The sequence below is a fragment of the Nipponia nippon genome, unplaced genomic scaffold (genome assembly GCF_047370975.1).
Source record: "Nipponia nippon isolate SJK-2023a ecotype South Korea unplaced genomic scaffold, ASM4737097v1 scaffold_12, whole genome shotgun sequence".
Classification (NCBI taxonomy): Eukaryota; Metazoa; Chordata; class Aves; order Pelecaniformes; family Threskiornithidae; genus Nipponia; species Nipponia nippon.
The window spans coordinates 14,630,594-14,652,412 of record NW_028262313.1 but is presented as its reverse complement, the minus strand read 5'-3'; the positions used below and the strand labels follow the sequence as shown (position 1 = coordinate 14,652,412).

Here is a 21,819-nt window from a genome sequence, read left to right as displayed (position 1 = left end):
TTTCCATTTCCATGTTGAAGAGCATCAGTCTTACCAGGTGCCCCATGCCTACCTGAACTGTCATCTTAACATCTGGACTCTCCTGGTCCTTTCCAAGGGAAAAGGAGGGGTGCCCAGACAGTGGTGCACATGGAAGGCTATCGACAGGGCAGAACTGCTGATAGTTTTTTGTGCAGGTGTGGATGGGACCAGAAGCAGAACTGCTTGTCAATAGTTAAAGCAGCAGGACTATTTACCCATGGTGTCAGACACCTTCCTTTGGCTCCTTCTGCCTGCTGGCATACGTACTTGTTTGTCCTGCCTCTCGGAAGTCTCTTTATTTGCCTGAAGGTGGGAGGTATAAGCTGCTTTAGGACGGAGGTCCTGTCTAAGCTGTTCCACCTTGCTAGTAGAAAAACAGTCGGCACAAAGCATGTGGGAATGTGTTGTGCAGGTCTCATGGTTAAAACCAGGGATGGGATGATTTGAGTGCCTGTCCTAGCTCCGAGGACTTAAAAGTGAAGGTCTTAACAGCTATTGCAGCGCTGAGCATTTCAAGGTGTTCGTCTTGTTACTAATGTAAATCTCCGTCTTTCCAGGGAAGCCAGAGAAGGACTTTGTTCCTTTATTCTTGGTGAGAAAAATAAACTGAGAGGGCAAATTTTATCAGTCTGTATCATTCAGAAATTGCAGACCAGGATTTAGCAACATGCCAAATGAAAACCGTGGTACATTGTGAACGAGCTTGATGGCACCTCCATCTGGTCAAGTGCAAACTGTTGTTATGAGGAAGGTGAGGCTCCATGTCATGAAAAAAATAAAGCAGAATTTTTGAGGTATGGGAGTGATAACGATTAAATATTAGAGAGAATCCTGGAGGCTGAAGAAAGCAAGGATAAACACATGAATTTCAATCCAGTTCCTTTTTCCTGATTGTTTTTTGGGATCTCCATGTGAGTGGTCTGTTCTCATTTCAAGTTGAATGTGTTCCACATGCATTTCATTTAGCATCGTGGGAACTTTGATTCTTTTGAATAACTGACCTTATCTGATAATGCTAATGTGAAATATCCAGCAGTATGTTAAGATGATGATCTGAAATATCCAGCAGGTTTTTACGGTACTGGCACAAAACACAGCTCTCTAAAGTTGAAGCTCTGTTTCTGTTATACATTGTTGTATATTTTCTACATATTTAAATAATTCTGTAAGAAATAAATGAAAAACATTTCTTTTAAATTTTAAACTTCTTCATAAACCTGTTATGGATTGAAAATTAACCAGAAGATTCACACTTGGAGGGCAAAATCTGATGCTAGCGGCTTTGGAGGCAGTTTGGTGCTGCAGGTACTGCTTCTGATGCATCTCTGGGTGGTCCTGTCTTGTGCCCCGATCTCCTGCTGCAGCTCCCTTGGCAGAGCTAAGGCTTGTGTGATTGCAGGGTGATTTCTTTCATGCTGCTTATCTCATGGGAAACTAACCCACTCAGTAATGTTTTATCAGTTTACTAATTCACCCTGTGGCTACACCTTGCTATTGCTCTCACAGGTGGAAGTAGGAGTGGTGTGGCTGGGGGTGAGTGGAGGGAAAGCAGGACTGCTGCTCCCAGCAGATGCTGGGGATGGAGCATCCAACTCAACGCAGCAGGACCAGGGCGGTGCTCCCAGTTCAAACGAGTCATGTTTCCAGATGCCTTTAAAGAGATGTTCCTGGGACTGTGGTTCTCCAGCTAGCTTTCCACCTGTGTAGGAGCTGAATGATCCACATAAATTCATGCTTTCAGTAAAATCTTTACATGAAAGCATGAATTCTGTACTACAGTAAGGTAGGGGGAAAGCTTTTGTCTCAGCTCTGGAGGAATCAAAACACTGGCCTGCATCCTGCTCACAGATGTTATGTGTGGAAGCTGAGAAGGAGAAATGGCTTACTCTTCTGCCTTGTCAACTTTTGGCTTCTCGGTGCCTGACGCTCGAGTAGCTTCTGTGTTACAAAACAGGCATGGTTCTGGGCAAGTTTATGGCTGCCCACAGATTTTGAATAGAACAGAGGAAGTGAGTAGCACATCCGTTATTTAAAGAAAGCCGTGAGTGGTACTAGAATCCTACAGACGTTGGCATGTATTCTGTAGATATATATTTTTTTAGAAGCTGATTATCCACCACGGTGCCAGAGTTGTAGAAGACTGGTATTAATAGTTTATCCGCCCTCCTCCCTCGTCCCTGATCATCTTTCTGCTCACTGCTAGTGAGTAACTTCTTAAGTAGTAGCAACTAGAAGTTACAAAATACATATGTGGTTGTATTTCTGTCACTTATTAACAACTGTATTTTATTGCCTGTTTGTGTTGGAAGCTTTTAACAGGAACAGAATGTAACCAGTTTTGTTCTCTTTAATGTTGAATTTGTAATTTAGCAGTGATGTTATATCTAGAAATTTAAGCTGGGCTCTTGTGTTTGCTTTTCTAAGCTTGTTTTTATACAGTGGAATTAAAGTATTTCCATCAGGGCATATGCCCTGTGAGATATATTTTATATAAACTAAAGACTTTGCAAGGTTACACATTCAAACTGGAAATTATGAATTAAACACTTGAGCTGCAAAAGAATCAAAGGATGAATCTAGATAATTCAGCAATAGTGAATCTGAATTTACTAGATTGCTCGAGTTGCCTTACATTGCTCCCTCAGTGCCTATGCAAATCGGAGCGGTCTCTTGTGGCGGCTCACATTTGTCACGGAGGAGTAACGGTAAATGTGTAAGCGCTCACTGTCTCTCTTCTTCATTAGACTTGGGCAATATAAAACACTGACATCGTTAATGGTAGAAGGGATAGTGTGGGAGTTTGTAATCCACGTGAGACTTGGTACCGTATTTTCCCCCGAGTCTGAAAATTTTGTCCTTAATGTCCAAACAGGGAGTTTTGTTATTTAAAGGAGAACAGTAATGAGATGACCATGTTATCAACTATCTTGTAGTTGGTGGAAATGTCATTAACTCAACCAGTTATCTTAGTGATGTTGGTGGTATCGCTTGCTATGAGAGAGCCTGGCCCATATCTTTGCAAATAGGCTAATCTTTTTCAGGAATGGTTTAGTAGCTTATCTTAATGTGAGGTTGAATACGTGGAGGAGTTTGCTGTGAGGCTTTAAATGGACCATGATACAACTCCCCTAGCATCTCCTTTTAGCAAGAAGATCAAGACCCTGAGGTTTTGTTTTCCTACCACAATCTTAATTTTAATTTTTTTTCCTTAATGCTCTTGCTGATCTGTATACCTGATGGCATTTAGGAGCCACAGTGATGGACCTTGGTATGATAGTGCTTTACATGTGCAGAATAAAAAGGCAGTTTCAGTTCCCAAATCTTGTTATGCTACAGTAGTCTTTCTTCCACCTGTTATTTTTCGGGGGTTTGTGTGTGGTGGTGGTGGGGTACAACGGAATAAAAAATGGTTAACGTTGTTGGCAACATCTTAGTACACGTGTAGTCTAACTTTAGCCTGTGGTGGTAGCATTTTTGTCTTTTAAAACTTGTAGCCTTAAGGCAACTTGATGGATTTTACCAGCATCTCTTGCCTTCCTTCAAAGGCAGAGGCTTGCATGTTTTGTTACTGTTGGTGCTCATGTGGCTGTCCCTGCGTGTGGAGCTCTGAGTTATGTCTTCTCTGAGAGCTAGGTGAAATTACTTCCCTGGAAAGGGCTGAGCAGACATAAGCAAGACTTGCTCTCCTTTTAAAATTCATTCCTTGGGTGATGATGAGTGTGCCAACAGCCCTAGTTTCTTTTGGGATGCCGGCAGGGGTTTCTTGTCTGGTTTTGCTGTTGGCCATCATTCCCGGTTTGTAGATGGAGAAAATATTTCAGTAAGGGGGCTGTAAACCTTACCTCTGGCAGCTTAGACAATTAAGAGAGCTCTTCTGCAGAATGCCAACAAAAATAAGCTGGAGTGGTTTAAACAGCCTAAATAATCACTCTTTGTATCGGTTGATCCTGAGTAAATAGGTTAGGCAGTACTTAAGAGCAGCTCAGCTGGTAGCCTTTGGCAGGGAGCAGGGACCAGCAGCTGAGGGTGCTAGCTCTTCCAGGGCACAGCTGTATCTAGAGGAGGGGATCCAAGCAGAGGTTCACAAGCTAACAGGCAGAAATGTGGCTTCACCCTGCAAATAACCCTGCGATTATCGGTGAAGTAAGAGAATCCCAGTTCATCATCCTCGTAGGGAATGAGTGCATTTTCTGGTTAGGCTGTAGTGATCTGCTGGTGTAGAGTGAAAGAAGTAGTAGTTAAATTTAGACATGGTTTATGGAGATGCAGGGGATGCTAGCACTCTTCTGATGGTGCTGCCAGGCTGGTGGGTGCTGTGGGACGTGGTGTGGGGTTGCTGCGTGATGGTGTCCTGTCTTCCCCACGTGCAGAAAAGTCCATGCTATGGTTATAACCAGCTCCCATTACTAGTTCAGATTGCTTATTCATTAGTAAAATTAATGGTAGGAGGGAATTGGGCCTGAAAATGCAAATGTGCAAGAGAAGACATGGCAACACTTTACAATCCTGAACATGGAGTCAAGAATAAATAATGGTGGAAAAAGAAATGGGAGGAGAAAAAATGAGTGGGTTGGGGGGAAAAAACGCTCTCTTTGTATTGACTTTATTGTTTCAGTGCCATCCCAGATGTGTCTAACAAGTCTGACATTGTTTGAGATTTTCATTACTGAGAGCCTTTCATAAGGCCCTCCAGTGTAACGCTTGTGTGTGTCACTGGAGTAGCCTGACACGGCTTTGCAGAGACGCAGGTTATGCAGAAGGCTCTGACAGGGGATGGCGGGAAGCCTGGCTCTTACTCCCACTTTTAGAGGGCTTCTTGCCACCAGAAACTACTTTGTAACTTCTTGCCTTTCTGGCTTTCTTCACCAAAACGACCTGTGTAAGACGCTTTCTGATGAATGGTGTCTGTCATTCCCGACGCATTAATATTTTAATTCCGGAACACGGGTCTTTCTGATGGCTGCCATGCGCAGATGTGCATATATAAAAAGCAAAATAGTTTGACGCATTTCAAGGAGGAGTATCAAAAGAAAGCAAGCTTCATGAAATAAGACTGCAATAGCCTTTCTAATCTTCAGGTAACTCCTTTGTTTTGGTTAAGAAGTTTGAATGTCCCATAGTGCTTCTTATCTGTTACTATGGGTTAACTTGTGGTTTCCTATGTGATTTTATTGTTAGTATTGTTTTAACTGGATGAATAACTTCAGGTTGGCGAGGGCTTGTAACTGAAAAAATATTGTTCGTTCATTGAATTATACAAGTGACCCTCACTTATTGGTGCTAACTGAATGTGAGAATATGAGTTGCCAAGTGTAATGGTTCAATTTTCTCGTTTTCTGAGAGGAAACACAGAGGAAGCGAAAGCTGGCAGCATTGTTGCCAGCGTTTCCTCACTCTGCTTTACGTTAGAATGAGTAAAAAAAATGACTGCCATTGCAAATGACAATACTGCTAATTGCTCTTTGCATTTTGAGGTAACTGGCTGCTTTTTCCTTTTTCAGTTGGACATGCTATCTTTGCAGCATTAAAAAGAAAAGCAGTGTCTCCTCCCAAATCCTGCTCTCCAGTTGTTCATTTTGGCCAGTAAGCTGGCTTCCAAATGGCTGTGAAACCTTTTGCTGTAACTTTGTGCTATTTCGGCTCCGTTGTGACTGGTGCTCGTTTTGCAAGCTCAGTCAGATAGCTTCCTGCTGTGATAGCAACTGTGGGGTGAATTTATGAAAAGCATGCTTGGCTTAGTATCGTGATGCAAGGTATTACTTCTGTCAGGACTTCTGTACCTCCTGTGACTTATATGCATTTAGTGTTTTACGTAAAATGGTGGCTCTGCTTCTGACATATACAGAGAGACTGACTAGCTTAAAAGCAAAAAATTAGCTCTGACGTTTTTTCTTCTTCACTATTGTTGAAATTGATTTTTATTTGAAGCTGTGGTCTTGCAGAATTGTGTATGAAATACTCTGTATACATGGAAAAGGGCGGGATGCCACGGATTTGTAGTGAGTTATGTGAACTTTCCCTCCAGGCAAGAAGTGGTGCTATCCAATTTTCCACTCGCAGTGGAGATAGAGCTCAAAGAGCTGCAGAAGCCGATAGTTAACTCTGTTGGAGATGCTGTACCCTGCAGTTCTTTAAAATAACATCTACGCTGAATAATAGTGTGCAAACTTGTGTGACAATTTTTTTTTTCTTCCCGAACCTTGTTCTAGATGTCAAAATTAACCTGGACTACTTGGGAATGGCGAAACATAGCCCTGGGATCCTGCCATGAACAGTAAGAAAGTTGAGATGCTTTGTGTATGCAAATAATTATTTTTTAATGGCTAAAGCCCAGTGAAACTGTTCCTGTTCAATTAACATAACTAGGCAACACATTGTGTAGTTCAATGTGGATGTGCTCACAGCTTTTCATGCAATAAAGAGGCAGTACAGTAAGTCGGAGGGGTGGCTCAGTAGGGGAGCACTCTTTGGGAAGCAATGCTGGGGAGGTCTCTGCAGCCAGTGTGACACTGGTGGTGGGAAGGCTTCTGTGGGTGGTGCGTTATGAAATTATTGAGGTGGTAGCTGAAGGATGCTTTCCTGTAATGTGTAATTATATTGTGAGACTGCATTGTTATGTAGTGTATAATTATATCGAGACTCCATTGTCGTGGGATATCTTAAATGCAAATTAGTTTGAAATGTGATTAGACAAATTAGCGGAAGAAAAAAGTGAATTGTGGAGGGGTAAAGACTGCGTTCTGGATGCAGTTTGTGGGAGGAAATCCCTGAAACGCTGGCTGAAGGAAGCTGTCGTTTTACTCTTGCTGCTCCTGAATTGACTGCTGTAGCTTGTAGCTTGGCTAAATAGATCTTTGGTTTGACCTTTCATATCTGACTTCTGTGTGGTGCTTTCCTTATGCGAAACTTAGCATTTAATAGATGTTGATTGAATGGTTCATGTATCCAAGAAAGCAGACACCATTAAAGATATTCTTGAGTGCTGATCAAAATATTCATATATTTTTGTGTTGTTGGTAGCCTGAAACTTTCTAGTTTGAAGGATACATAAATAAATATTTATGTATGTACATGCTCTGTATTCTTTATATAGCCTTTTCCAGATGTTGCAGTAGGCATCCTTAAATTGATGCATTGAAAATTATTCTGATGAATTTTTCCAGTACAAAATAGATGACTTATGAGAGACTGTGTGGGTGAGTAGCATGCTTCTAAAGTGTAAATTTTCAGCAGACGCTGTTGACGCTATTTGTCAGCCTTTACTGGGACAGAAATTAGAAGGTTTTTGTATTGTTAAATATCATGATTTGGATATAGTCAGTTGGAAATGAACAGCTCTTGGAAACTCTTGTATCTAAACTCTTCACAGCAGTTTAAATGCTTAACATGCAAATGTTCAAATGAAAAATGTTCCGTTTTCTTTTGTAGAACTCTCTGACCGTGTCATGTTTAATTCTTCCGTGGGAGCAGTGTTTTACCCAGGTCTTTCAAAAGCTAGTTGATACACTTGAAATGTTAGGCAATGTTAATATCTTGAAAATCTTATAACTCTCCTTTGATGAAAACACTGTAATTGTTAAATTGTTGTGGATTAAATTGTGTAGCCTTAGGTTATTTATTAGAACAATTGATAAAGACACAGGAAGCTGTTTAGTTCTGTGTACAAACTAGTGTATGCAACACAAGGAGATGCTGTTAAGACTGACTGCTTTCAGCTTTTGGAGAAGTTTGTTCAGCTTAGCTGAAAAAGACAAATGTATATATTTGTAGATTATTAAATGGCTTTGAAATCTTACTAGAATGCAGCTAAGGCTTCAGTTTACTTTTTCTGATCATGGATAGACTGAGCTAACAATTTTAAGCTGTGCTGCTTGGAGGTAAAACATTCACTCATTTTAAACTGTCCCATTTAGCAAGCTTCACTGTCTGAAAGGTAAGCCAGGGAACTTTGCTGTTCACAGGTTTGCTCAGACCGAAACCTTGTGATTTCTCGTGGGGTTGAGAACAAATGTATGTAATGTTAGAGAATAATCACGCGTGTACAGTGTAGTTAAGAGGAATTTTAAGGATGGAAATTATTCTTGGTACAAGTTGAGACATCTAGAACGATCTTGAATTTTTTGTTCCCTGCCAATCAGTTACCTAAAAGTTGTGTGGCTTCTCCTCTGGCTCTTCTTTTGAGGTGGTAATTGGTGCCAAAAGAGTTGGACTGTTGTTGTACTGGTGTTCAAGGTCCTTGTGTTTGGGAGGTCCTTAACATCCGTTTCTAGGACAAGTAGCACTGGAAATCCAAATCTCATCTTTGCTATTAATGCTGTAGTGTTAGAAGATGTTCATATGCTACTGAGTAATAAGCTAAATTGCTAACATGTGAAACGCATCTTATTCAACTCTCATGTTGTTTGTTTGGCTTTTGATAAGCCACTGAGTGGTGTGTGCGATGTTGTGCTCTGGATAGCCTCATGCCCTAGCGTTTCCTGAATTATCAGTTCAGTGGTTGTGTTTTTTTAAGGTATGGTGAAAATAGCTGTTGGAAAACAGAGGAAAACGAATGCCTTTAAGCTGATCTGCAGCCTCGTGTTCCCTTAGCTTCCCCCTTCACCTGTTAACAGCACTCTGGAATTAGTAAGCTTGCTGACGGTGATTGGTGTTTGAAATCATGCTGACTAACTTGGTCCAGAAGCATTTTTCCCAGGCCTTTATTTGCATATGTAGATTTTTTTTTTCCCAAGGATGTGGTTTAGATGAAGCCTGCAGGTAAAGGATGTGGCTGATGAAAGTAACAGCAGGTGGGAAGGCTCGGAGTTCAGTGGAAAGTGATTCCAAGGTGGCTTGTCACATGGATACTTGAATGGCAGCTCAAGGAAATACCATGGATTTAGTTTCTCAGTGAAGCAGGTGGCTCTGATACTCTGGTGTGTGATATAGGAGAGGGGTACCAAAAGGTTTTACAGCAGAAAGTTGGAAAGTGGGCTTTAATGTTCTGAGCTTTTTTGCTTTTATTGTCAGGTAATGTATGCTGGCTATCCAAAAGTCACTTTAGAAGACTGGAAGATTTCAGTCTACTGAAGTGTGCATTATTTTACTAGGCAGCTTCACAGGATTTCACCCCCTGTTGTTATCACTTGTTTTCAGTCTGGTATGAACTGGCCTTTCCATTAACCCTTCCAGAGCAGTATTTAGTTGATGCCTCTAAATCTGTGGCATACACTCCACAGAATGGAGCTCCTGACAAACAGAAGCAATCCACGTAGGGTAAGAGCCATAACACTGTACTCTCAGGGCTCTCGAGAGATAATGATTAAAAACCTCCTTCCAGTCATAACCATGGAGGCAGGAGTCCACATTGCCTTTAATAGAGTGGCATGGAAGATGCTTGCTTTATAGTCTGGACAACCACAAACAGGAGTTTGGGCATCGTCATCGGTAGGGACCTGCTCCGGATTGTGCGTGTAGTGGCAGCAGTAGGAGGACAACAGCATTTTAGGCATCTGCCACTGCCAGACCATCTGGGTGCTGTGCACAGCTCTGAACAATGCTTGGAGCTGCAGCTGTGGATGAAGAGATGGTGCAGGTGTTTGGGCCAAGGGCAGAAGAGACACACTTGTGCTGTCTGGTGTTTGGGGACACTGGTCCCTGCTGCCTCCTTGTTCCCTCCCAGTGTTGGCACCTTAAACTCCTTGTCACTATGCCGTGTCATCTGCAGCCACCTCCTTGTCCCCCTCTCCATTGGTCCCAGGCTAGGATCGCTGTGTGTAGAGCTGGTCTTGTTAGGGCTCAACCTAACTGGAGAAACGCCCATTCCCTGGGGTTGGATTATTCTATGCTGTAATTGCTGAAGCTCGTGATTTTGAGAGCATAATATAGGGGCATCTAATATGGCATAGCATTTTCCTGCTGCCTGTGGTGCCATTTTAAACTGCAGGTGTCTTCCTTGGATGTGATTTATAAGCAGCGTATTAATGGTTCGATCTTCTTCAGAGAACTATTTTCTCTTGCTATATGAATGAAATAGTATACTAATGAGGAGCTTGTTTTTTATACATAAAATAGTACCGAAGACTTCTAAGCTTGTGTGAACATGCTGAAGCTTGGTTTATTTTGTGTTCCTAAAATAGGTCAAATAAAATTTTTATTTAACCTATTTGTAAATTGCATTAACAAAAGATATTATGTAACTGCAGTTAATGAGCTTGGTAGCATTGCTTTTGGTGGATAAAACTGCTTCACTTAATGCAATTGCTAAATTTCCATTAGGATAAGATCTGTTCTGCTACCTAGAGTTGTATTTCAACAGTTTATTGGCTTCCTTTACGACACTGAGTTTTTCAAAATGCAGTGCCTTGGTTGACTGAAGCAAACTGGTAGCTTCAGTTGTATCTTCTGTAGTCTAAGATATGGGGTGTCTTTTGTGCATGGACTTGATTTTTATTGAAAATGTTTAAATACTTATATACTACTAGTTTGTAGGTGGAAAATAGTAACGATTCTACTTGTTAATTATTGATTATTGATACTTGATGTATGTTAATGCTGCTCTCAGGTAATGCAGCTCTGCCCATTATAAAAAATGGGAGGCTATGCTAAGGTCCAGAAACGTGTACAAAGTTCACTCTGAAAATGCCTACGTCAGGCTGTTCTACATCCTACTTCTAAGATAAAAATGCCTTTTTAGGCATCTCTGTATTTAGAGAAAGATTCTCTTATTATTACTCCTTATTTAGAGATGCAAGCAGCTCTTTTAAGAGCATGGTTCAATGTCCGATGTAATCAGCTGCTGCTAACAGGGCCAAAGCTGCTTTCTTCTGCTCGCCACAGGGTTGCTCAGTGAGTGCCGGGGATGTGCGGCTGCCGCCCGGGGAGTGGGATTGCCTTGCTGGTCTGGTGGGAGGCAGCACTGGCTGGGCTGGGCACCGCTTGCCCTCCCACAGCCATTTTCTGTTGAAATGTGCAGCTGGTTGGTTTGTTACGTTCAGCACGGGGTAGGCAAGTGGTAGTTAGGTCAGACTAAGTGTAATGTGGAACTGTGTCCTTTGTTAGTGTTCCCAGGCTAGAACTTAGCCTCTTGCTCCCTGTGGATTTAGTCAACAGTCTGTTTTTCAGCAGTTCTGTTTTGTTATGGTTTTAATTTTCACTGGCTACTGTGCTAGAGAAAGGACTGCGTTAACATTGTGGGTCAGGCTAAATCACAGCATCTTCTGGCTTTGTGATTTCTGAGCATCATTGGAAAACAGCTTGCCTTCTGTAGAAATGACAAGTTTGCTGAGGTCGGTCCTCTGACCTGACGAGTGTTTTTTTTCATATTCACTGTATGCTCATATGTTTTCCACTGAGGATGCATGGGCTTGTTCATTTAATGGCTTCCTAGACTGTGCCCCGCACACTTTATTGTACACTTTGACATGTCTTGTGTCACTAATTTGCTGCTGTTCTGAAGAGCTGACTGTAACTGATACAAGTAACCTATATAAGCCATGTGCATTGTCTGTCAACTCTGAAATATCTAAAGCATTCTGATAGAAGATGAAATATAGGCATAAAAATAAAATAGTTTCACAGGGTGTCTGCTATATGAGTTGTGTGCACTGGCATATGACCAACACATGTACTGTTTTTATTTATTCTGTGGAGTTGGAAGTAGTTTAACTTCTCTGTGAAATGCTAATCAATTTTACATGGGTCTTAACCACACCCCTTTTAAATTATCTTTCTAAACCCATGCTGAAGGTCGTTAAAACAAATATAACGGGTTATATAGGAAATGAATCATTATTCATAAATATATATACTTGCTTTTGCGTATCTGAAAGAATGAGGGCAAAATATAACAGCAGCAGCAAGAGCAAACACCACAAACCAAAGAGATCTGTGGGACTTGCACAGCAGTGAGAAATTCAGCCCCCTGTGCCTGGCAGGGGGAGGCAAGTTAGTGCTGGCCATCAGATTTGTGCTTTCCGTGAACATAGCGAGTAGCCATAAAGTTGTAAGTGGAGGTGTGAATTTGTCATGTTTGTGTCTTGGGCATGTAGAATCAACGGTGAGAGGATGGAAAAGTTGATAGCGGCTCTATCATTGAAGCTGAATGTTAACTAAAACTTTTCTGTATGAAATTACTTGTAGTTAATAGCTGAAAGGTCAGGTTTTCTTCCCAATCTTTAAGCAAGCTGGAGTGAGCAGTATAGTTGATACATACAAATAAGCAACCCCGTAAAAGACCACATCAAAGGAGGATGGTTTTGACCTCACTGAGCAGGTGTATGGAATGAAGATGCTTAACTGTATGCACAAACCCATCTCCAGTGTACGCTTGCCCAAGAGGAGGCCAACTTCATTTATTTCTTAGAATTAATTTAATCCCAACCTTAGAGTTTTGCAAAGTTGAGGGCCACCTGTCTCTTGATCCCTTCGTACTGTTGGGTAGCTTATTTGCCTCATCAGAGCAGCCCACGCAACGCCCACGGGAAGGTAAAACAAGGAGTGAGACTGCAGTATCTGTCCTAATTACATTAACTACGCTGCACATCACGTAGGACTTTGCAAATAACTATTTCTGAGTATGATGGTAGGAAAGCAGTTCAGATGTACACAATACCTTTTGAACATGTTAGTTTTATGATGCAGGATAGATAAAACGTATCCTATTTACTCAGCAGACTTCTTTAATAGAGGAAAACCTGGAGTTTATTTGAAAGAAGAGGATGTCCCAAGGTGCAGCAACACTAGGAGTTAAGAACCACCTTATTCTACCACTGCTCTAGCATCAGTGGGAGGCAGTGGGCAAGTCAGATGCTATTAAACAATTCTTATTTATGCAGTCTCTGTTACGGCATGTTTAAAGTATTGCAAAGCACCGACTGAATTTGTAATTCATGCTTACAAATATTGTGTGCAATTTCTTTCCACTAAATAAGTACATCTTCTTTAACAAAATAAAATTGTAGACAGGCTCCTAAATTAGCGTTGCTTGTGAACTACTCTCTGAAGTCAGGATTTTATTTGTAACGGTACAGAGCAATTGGAGGGGAGAGGATGATTTGCAGAAGTTTGTTTTCTGTTATATGTAAACTGACCTGTGACTTCAAATCTGTTACATAGATTTACTGTTTTCTGACCATAGCTAAAAATACTAATTTACTTTTGTATGTTAAGTATTAACTAAGAAATAGGATTTTTTTTTTACTTTTACTGTTGACTGCTGCATGTACTCTAGACATTAGTAAAACCCCTGACATTGGGTGTGTGTGTATATATACATATATATATTACTTTATTTAGTAAGGTTAACTCTGTACTTACAGAAGCTCTTCTGTCTAAGCTTACAGGTGCTACCTATTCTACATGACAGGTTATTAACACTGTATTGTCCTTGCCTAATTGTGATTGGAAGTCTGATATATTTGCTGTACAGAAGATGGGAATAGTAGCAGTCGATAGAAGCTTTCCTGAAAGCTTTCAGTTCCTGCCTGCTGGAACACAACAATATTCTGGGAGCATGCAGTTAAACTGCTCTGGGTTGTGAATCAACAGTAAATTGCTTTAAAGAAATATCAAATTCATACGGCTACTAATTTTTTATCATTCACTTATGTTTATCAATGTAAAATATATAAAAGACCAAAAATCAGACGTATGGCTTTTTTCAGGGGTGTTGTGTAGTTTATATTTTACAATTTTTGCTGCTAAATAATGTCAGCGAATTGCAATGTTACAACTTCCCAATGTTACAGTGTCCCAAGTAACAAGCGATAGGACAAGAGGAAACGGCCTCAAGCTGCACCAAGGGAAGTTTAGGTTGGATATTAGGAAAAACTTCTTCCCCGAAAGGGTAGTCAGGCACTGGAACAGGCTGCCCAGGGAGGTGGTTGAGTCTCCATCCCTGGAGGTATTTAAAAGACGGGCAGACGTGGTGCTTAGGGACGTGGTTTAGTGGTGGACTTGGCAGTGCTGGGTTAAGGGTTGGACTCGATGATCTTAAGGGTCTTTTCCAACCTTAACGGTTCTATGATTCTATGAACTTTATTACTGTCCCTTCAAGTGGAAGTACGAGTTCACAGACTCGAATATAGTCTGTAGTCTTTCATTTTGATTAATGGCTGTAAGATATCATACTCTTGAGACATAAAAAAATTGAACAAGGAGTTTTTGATCAACTATATTAGACTTTAAAAATGGAACTCATTAAAATTTTGGCCTCTTCTGTACAAATTAATGTGATTACGTCTTGCACATAAATAATTCGAGCTGTTTCTCTCCCTCTTAAAATGAAAGGTGGCTTTAATCAGTCACAGCTTCCATTTTAGTAAATTGTTCATGGGATAGGCAGGCTCAGGAACAACTGGGTTAAACCAAGAGATTATTTGAAAAATCTAGGGCATGTGCTCTCTCTGTTCACTTGATTAGTTTTCATAATTCATCCTTGTTTCCACAGCAAAGAGCAGTGTAATGCATGCACACAAGAAGCAGTTTTCTTTCATTTGTGCTCCTTTGTCTCTGTAATTTTACTGGAGAAAGTTAGTGAAATGGGGAAAAAGTTGTATTTTGTGTGAATGTTGGGAATGAATCTTGGTTTGTTTTGTGAAAATCCATGGGATCTGAGAGGGAGATGCTATTTCGGGATGTCTGTCTGTGACCCTGCTTCAATTCTTTTCTGTTTGACTACAGGTGCATGAAGAACAGAGGAGATAATTCCGCTTATCAGAGATGATGTGGAGAGACACTTTGTGAGTAACTGCTGTGTGTGTGCTAAAAAACCCAAAATGCTAATGTGGGATTTTTTTTTTCCTAACTTAGAATAACTGTGCCATTTGCCTAACGGTTTCATTTGGTTCTGGAAAGCTGTGAATACAGAGCCCTTCATGGAAACCATAGACAAAGCTGATGGTTGAAATAAAGAGCTGGGAAGACAGGGCAATAGAATATGTATGGTTTCATAAATGATTAACCATGATGCCGAACTTTTCTACAGTGATCAGTCTACCAAAGGCTTTTACTGTTGACTGCTGCGTGTATTCTAGACATTAGTAAAAACCCCTGACATTGGGTGTGTGTGTATATATACATATATATATTACTTTATTTAGTAAGGTTAACTCTGTACTTACAGAAGCTCTTCTGTCAAGCTTACAGGTGCTACCTGTTCTACATGACAGGTTATTAACACTGTATTGTCCTTGTCTAATTGTGATTGGAAGTCTGATATATTTGCTGTACAGAAGATGGGAATAGTAGCAGTCGATAGAAGCTTTCCTGAAAGCTTTCAGTTCCTGCCTGCTGGAACACAACAATATTCTGGGAGCATGCAGTTAAACTGCGCTCCCAAAATATTACGGGAAAGGAAGAATCTCTATGTCAGACTATAACTGTAGCTACATAAGTACTTAAAGGATTTACTTTTGTGGAAACAAGGGCATTTTTTATGATCACAATTAGGTGATGCAATGTCTTATTTGTCAGATGGACTCTATAAATACACTATGTTTCTAGTGCTGTAGACTCATCAGCCAGCTCTTCCCCTTGGGGCGATCAGTCCCAGTGTTGCCTTTTTTTGCCAAATTTCCAGTAACAGTTGAGAATTAAAGCAGCATGTTATTTTAGGATTTTCCATGATAGTCTTCGTGCTTATTTTTTTTAAGTATAGTACGAGTAATGTGGTCTTGAGTGCTTTCTTTTAAACCATAAGTTTTGATACTCCAGAGCTACTGCTTTGTTCTAATGATAATTATCTAGGAGAATGGTGCCTTTGTGGACAACTTCCGTGCTTTTCTTGGCACCGAAGAGCTCAAGTTAGAAGAGCTGCTGTTACCTCAGGCACCTCGATTTCTAAATTTTTTTTTCGCACATGTAGTATTAATGCTACACCATGAATTTTTTTTTTTTTTAAATTGAAAAATATCCCTTTATTCTAATAGCCTAGTCATTGACTAAACTCCTAGGTAGGAACCAGTTTGGATTGTTACATGGGATTTGACTTTTTTGTTACCTAGATATAAGAAAAAAGTTTTAAAATGGTTTTTAGGCTTCCCTCATCCTGGAGCCCTTTGCATATTTTCCTAGATACGGTTTTGTGATTCGTAGTTTAGTAACTACTTCAAAAAAATTGTCATTAATGCTTAATTTCCTCATTCTGGGATGAGGTTCGGCATCTGCAAATAGTGGCTGGTAGTCTGTCTTGCTTTCAGTCAAGAGAAAATCTGCTTCAAGATAATATTGGCTTGCAGTCATCTTTCCCTTGGCTTCTTCCAGCCTCTGCTTGCCAGTTCAGGAAGGCTGCGGGAGGGTTTCTTTGTAGTGGTGTCCTGGCCAGGTGCTGGATTCTTTATGAAGCAACAGGAGAAATCCTTGTGCTGATCCAGCTGACTTACCCAGGAAATACAGTGTTGGTTTGATTTACTCTGTGACCTTGAGATCACTCTCTTGTGGCCAAAGTCCATGAAGGCTTTGTCACAGTTGGCTGAGTAGTAGTGATAATACAGAATATTATTTAATGATAATAATATAACTTTTAAGAATAATAATTAATATTTTAAATAAAACTATTGCGTTCTGTGATGCCTTTTGTGGATAAGCAGAGTAGTGGAGTATTTGATTTCTCGGTCATGGCACGCATTGTTCTCCTTGTTTTCAGCTTCTGGTCAGGGCTCAAGCAGAGTCCCTGGATTAGATCTCGTGGGCAGAGCTTCTTTCTGCAGCTCCTTGAACTGCTCTGGTCTGCCCCCGAGACAGTCATCTTTTGGCAGTCCCACCTCTGACCCTGTAAGTCAGGTAGGACTTGTGCAGGGGTCTACTGCTTCCCTAGGCTGCTTCCCTTGTGGATAACACTGTTCTTAAAAGTGTCCCTGTTTAAATTCTCCAAACTCAGCAACAGAGATTTCTGCTGTTAGTAATGAGGTGAGGGGATATCACCAAAGACTTGGTTTGGTTCAGATTGTTTTGTTTCAGCTTTCCAGGATGCTTCCTTAGGGCAAAGGAGCGTTTTCATAACTAAAAATCTTTATCTTTAAAAATAAAAATGTTCTTTAAACTCTAGCTGTAGCTTTCTAGAAGGTGTAAGGGTGAATGAAGGAAGTAGAAGTTGTGTGGCCACCTGGTCTGTACAGGCTTGCATAAGTTTCACGTGCTTTAGACAGGTACAGTGTGTTAGCCAACTACAGTTGTATTTACTTGCCAGCTGGGTATCACTCTATAGAGCTTGGAAAAATTTGCAGTTGAGAAATAACTTCGTTATTTTTTTAAAGAAGATATCTTTGTTATTATCAACTTAATAAAATTGGAACTTGATTGTTCTGTTACTTTTTTTTTACAAGAAATACAGTTTTGGTATAAATGTTCTGAGTATCAGTCTACATACCTTAAAATATTTTTATAGTGATGCCACAGTTACTGGTAATACATACATTTTTCTTTGAGTGTATTTGCAGGTGTTGACTATCTTTTAGTGTGGTAATTTTCAGAAAAGGCTCTGAAAAATACATAACAGTTATTTTGTGGGGTTAGCATTTAATTTGTACAGATGGTTGCTGTTAAGGACCTTTTAGTTGCGTAGCAGTCAGCTTTTCACGGTCTTCAGCATATGGCTGGGTCAGGTTGTGCTCTGATACTTCAGAGAGCGGATAAGGCTTACAGCCAATGACACCCGCTGTGAACAGTGTTTCTGGATTTGCCTACATTAAGACTCCTCTGTGTCAGCGTAAGTAGCTGCAATAACAGGTAATATCTATGTGGCTAGTTTCGTTAATTCTTATGGCATATTGCAAGGGTGAATATGGGTAAGATATAATGGGATAGCTTATGAATTGAATAGAGTTTAGTCTGAGGTGCCAGAACTGGTTTCTTTTCCCAGTTCTACATGATCATAACCTTGGCTTTAACCTCTGTGCTGTAATATCTCTTTCTGCAGTTATATGAAGTTAGTTTCTGCAGTTATATGAAGTCTTTCTCTTTATGCAGTTATATGAAGTTTGTGGGTTGTACAATGGAAATAGCTGTTTACCTGTTATAGTTTTTATCATGCTTTATTACTGTGCAGTTTTGAATGTACAGGATTTCTCGTTAAAAGTAGAAAAATGTTTCACCTTTGCTCAAGCAGCAAGCTTTAAAGGGTTTAAAATATATACTGCAACTTAGTCCATTGAGTTCAAATGTGGCTTTGTTAATAAAGTGAGAATGTACAATAAAAGCTTTTTCACCTAGTAGTATTGACTCCTACATTCATAGACTTAAGTTATTAATTCATAAGTATATTGGGTAATATTTAATTTAAAATTGTAGAAATGAAGTGCTTCAACCAAAACAGAGATGCACGCCCATTCCTGATGCTGATTTTTTCCTGACAGGCTGAATGAGGGTGCCTTGTTCTACTTGACATCTGCCCATGTCTGAGTAAGTCTAATTTGTACAATAGTAATAGGTACTTGAGCTGTGCCCTCGGTAATCAGTAGAATAGGGGTGTATGTGACAAGTTGGACACCGAAGGGACATGCTGTATCTAAGCTATTCAGTTTCCTCATGAATGGACTAATATGTTCCATTGGCCTTCCCTGATCTTAGTAACCACATAAAGCTTTATGCTCTTAAAATAACTGACAGTCAGCAGCTGGTTTCTTACCAGGATTTTTTTCACCGCGAGTGAGGAGAAAGTGGGATCCAAATGTCATGAGTCCTGTTGTCTTATTGGAGATAATACAGGTTTTTTTTTTTTTTTTTACTTGTATTTGCTGGATTGCTTCTGTGTGACACCCCCCCCCCCCCCTTTTTTTTTTTAAATGCAATGCTCATCTAATCAAACTTTAGTTGGTGGAATCAGTTTCACCAGCGTGGATTTATTAAGTGTAGGTGGTGATGAATGAGCTTTAAGATGCTGAAGTTGTTGCCATAGGTGACTTACATTGGAGAAAGCGTTTATGAGGGATGAAAAATGCAGATGAAATGCAAGTCCTTTACAGAAGGACGTAAACATTTTAAGAAAACTTGTACATCAAACTGATTGCATATTTTTGGACCAGTTAATAAGCTTGATAAAAGTTTGATTCATCTTGCCATAATTATGTGAGAATTTACATTTGGTTCATTGTGCAAATCCAGGCATGAAACAGTTGATCAGCTAACTTAAAGTTCAAAAGACTATTTCATTTAAAACAATGCTTTGACACACGCATCTCAGCGTTGCAAAAATTCTGCTTTCCGCTACTTTACTTTGAGTGCAGTGGGTTGAGCCTGTCTTGCACAGTGCCCTGACCTGGTGTCACATGCAGCTGCTTGTGGAAATGGGTGACTTTCAGGTCCCTGCCCCAGTCTTGGGAAATGTGATGCTGTGTAACAGGGTAGGTTTTTTTCATCCTTGGAAATCTTCAGGTAAAAGCTGACTTTGCTGGCAGTAAATTAAGGGCACTGAAGAATGGAAGGGAAGGGGGCAAGGGAGAACCCTTCTGCTACCTCTAACGCGTGTTAGGTGTGTGGGACTCACCAGCCTGGTTCTTCACAGCTTACTGTCGAAAACCTGAAATACAGCCTGAAATGGTGGATGTGGAAAGAGGTGCCCCTTCTGCTAGAGTCTGACGAGACGTGTCTGTGGGGTCTGCTGGATGTGAAGTATTGGTGGGGAAGAGCTCTCTGTCTCTGCTCTTGGTGAGGCTGCCAGCTACAAAGCCATAGCAGATAGGCTGAGGGGTTAGTCTAGACACAGGGGTATAGGTTGGAGGCAGTGTCATCGTCAAGGTCATTGGCGTGGGAAGAGTAGCTGATTTGCTTCACATAAACTATAGAAATAATGTACAAAGAGAGGAGGGATCTCTGATGATGACTTGTGGCTCACGCAAACTAGTGGATTGGAGTTTGAGTAAAAGTGTGCTCTGAGCTTTTAAGCCCAGCTTTTATCCTGCATGTCACTTAATGAGTGTATAAGCAGACAGGTTTGGTTTTAAACTTTAGTTACATAAATCGTTATATAAAATGCCACTCTGTGCTTGCCTTGAAATTGAACAATGACTCTGGTATTGTCAGACTTGTCACTCTTAGAGTTCAAATTAGGAAGCCCATGACTGCCAAAACACGGACTGACTTGAGAGCCAAGATCCGTTAGGGCACAGATGCCAGTGTACTTAGGCAATGAAATAATCCTGTTTTAGCTCAGGAGCACAGAAGCATGATTGTGCTCCTACAAATGTTATGCAGAGGTTGAAATTGCTGAATGGTTTTGAGATTATAGGTTTGATTGCATTAAGACTCTCTAAAGGTTTTTCTTTCCCCATGTAACAGCTCTAGAGGCTTATTTTGCTGTCTGTACAATGTCTTATTGAAGGTTGCTGTAGTTATGCAATGAAACAGTTTGTATTCTCATGTGGTGCAGGCGTCCTTCTGGACTGTTTTGGGACATGTTTTAGGATGATGAGGGCAAGGCAGTAGATCTTCTGGAGCTTTATACTCTGCAGATTAGTAGTATTTCCATTGCCAGTTTGCGTCCCGCATGTTGGAGTGTATTTTTCACAAGCCAGATGTTTACATTGCCTTAATGGTGCTCTGTTGTGTGCTGTGCAAGCTAGTTTTGCAGTAGAATGATTTACATAAAACAAGAATGACTTGCACTGATTTTAAATACCGTTTTGTGTTATGGAGTTCAGTGTAGTGGATCCTGTTCTATTAAACAGTCTTGCTTCCTTTTTAGTATATGCGGTTTACCTGAAATTACGGTGCTTGTAAATGGCATTTCAGGAAGTCTGAACTGATCCAGCATACGCCTACTGCTGAGTTTTAATGAACTCCTATGTGCGATATGAAGTGTGTTGGGTTTTTAGTAACAGAAGCTTCCTTAAATTTTAGACTTTGGACAGTTTCGCACCACTTGTTTGTTTTTTTTAACAACAATCTCTTGCTTTTGCTTCAAGGAACCAAAACTGAATAGCTTTGGAAGTGGTATGTTGATTTATTTTTTTTAAAAAATGTGGTAAGGAACACTGTCATAGTGTCTTTTCAATTAAAGAGAAAAATCCATGGGGAATCTTTGATAAAATGATTGTCTGATGCCCTTTTTAACACTTGCTCCTAAGCAACCCTGACTCAACAGATGTTGCATCTGGGTGTTTGCAGCTGGATCATAATAGCCTCTGATGGAAAGGCCTGAGCCTCTGCTGTTATCGTGCTAGCAGAGTTCTCGGCAATCAGCTTGCTTCTCTTGTCATGTTTAATTTTGGTGGCTTTTGAGCAGAGATAATCTGCTTTTTGTACTGGGTTTGCAAGAGGCGAAGTGCTGCCTTAACAATTGCTGCTTACTTGCCCTTGTAATGCTTACCTGTGCTCTGTCAACCTTGAGCTCCTGGTTCCTGCTGCAAAGGCGTACGGAGAGTCTACCTTACTGGATGCAGTCTCGTGTTTTAAACTAATAAATAAAAATTTATGAAATAAATTTATGAACTTTCCTGTGAAGCAGAGTTCTCTTTTTTTTTTTTTACTTCATCTAGATGAACGACTGATTCTGCAATGAGTTTAGATCTTTTATTCTTTCCAATTTAATGATCCTATGCTTTTACTTAATTTTGTGTCTGTGTGAAAATGCTGTGAAAAGTACAGCTCAATATCTAATTTGCAGAAACTCTCCTTTAGGTAATTTGTTGTTTGAATACTCACCTCAGAAGCAATGCTGGGATACAAAGATAAAAAAACATCTTTCACCCAAGGTGCTTATAACTCAGAGTGCAAAAAGAGAGCAGGTACAGATGGGGATCTATAGAAAATCAAACAGAGCGACTAAGAAGTAGTTGCAGTGTATCAGCACTCTGAGCAATGTCAAGTGCCATGTGTCATTGC

The 21,819-nt window shown here is 40.4% G+C and overlaps 1 protein-coding gene across 10 annotated transcripts in view; it reads left to right on the top strand.

Annotated features, from left to right (window-relative positions):
* The window catches only part of KLHL13 (kelch like family member 13), an 87,070-nt gene that overhangs the window by 4,065 nt on the left and 61,186 nt on the right, over positions 1–21,819 (top strand). For 2 of the 10 annotated variants that reach the window (XM_087748962.1, XM_087748956.1), the window contains exons 1-3: positions 4,788–5,099; positions 6,231–6,295; positions 14,683–14,741. In XM_087748962.1, the coding sequence (XP_087605088.1) occupies positions 14,722–14,741 (20 nt within the window). In that variant the 5' untranslated portion in view covers positions 4,788–5,099; positions 6,231–6,295; positions 14,683–14,721. Of the gene's footprint in view, positions 1–4,787; positions 5,100–6,230; positions 6,296–14,682; positions 14,742–18,353; positions 18,400–21,819 lie in introns of those variants that run through there. The other 8 variants (XM_087748965.1, XM_087748958.1, XM_087748961.1 and 5 more) reach the window with 5 other exon arrangements.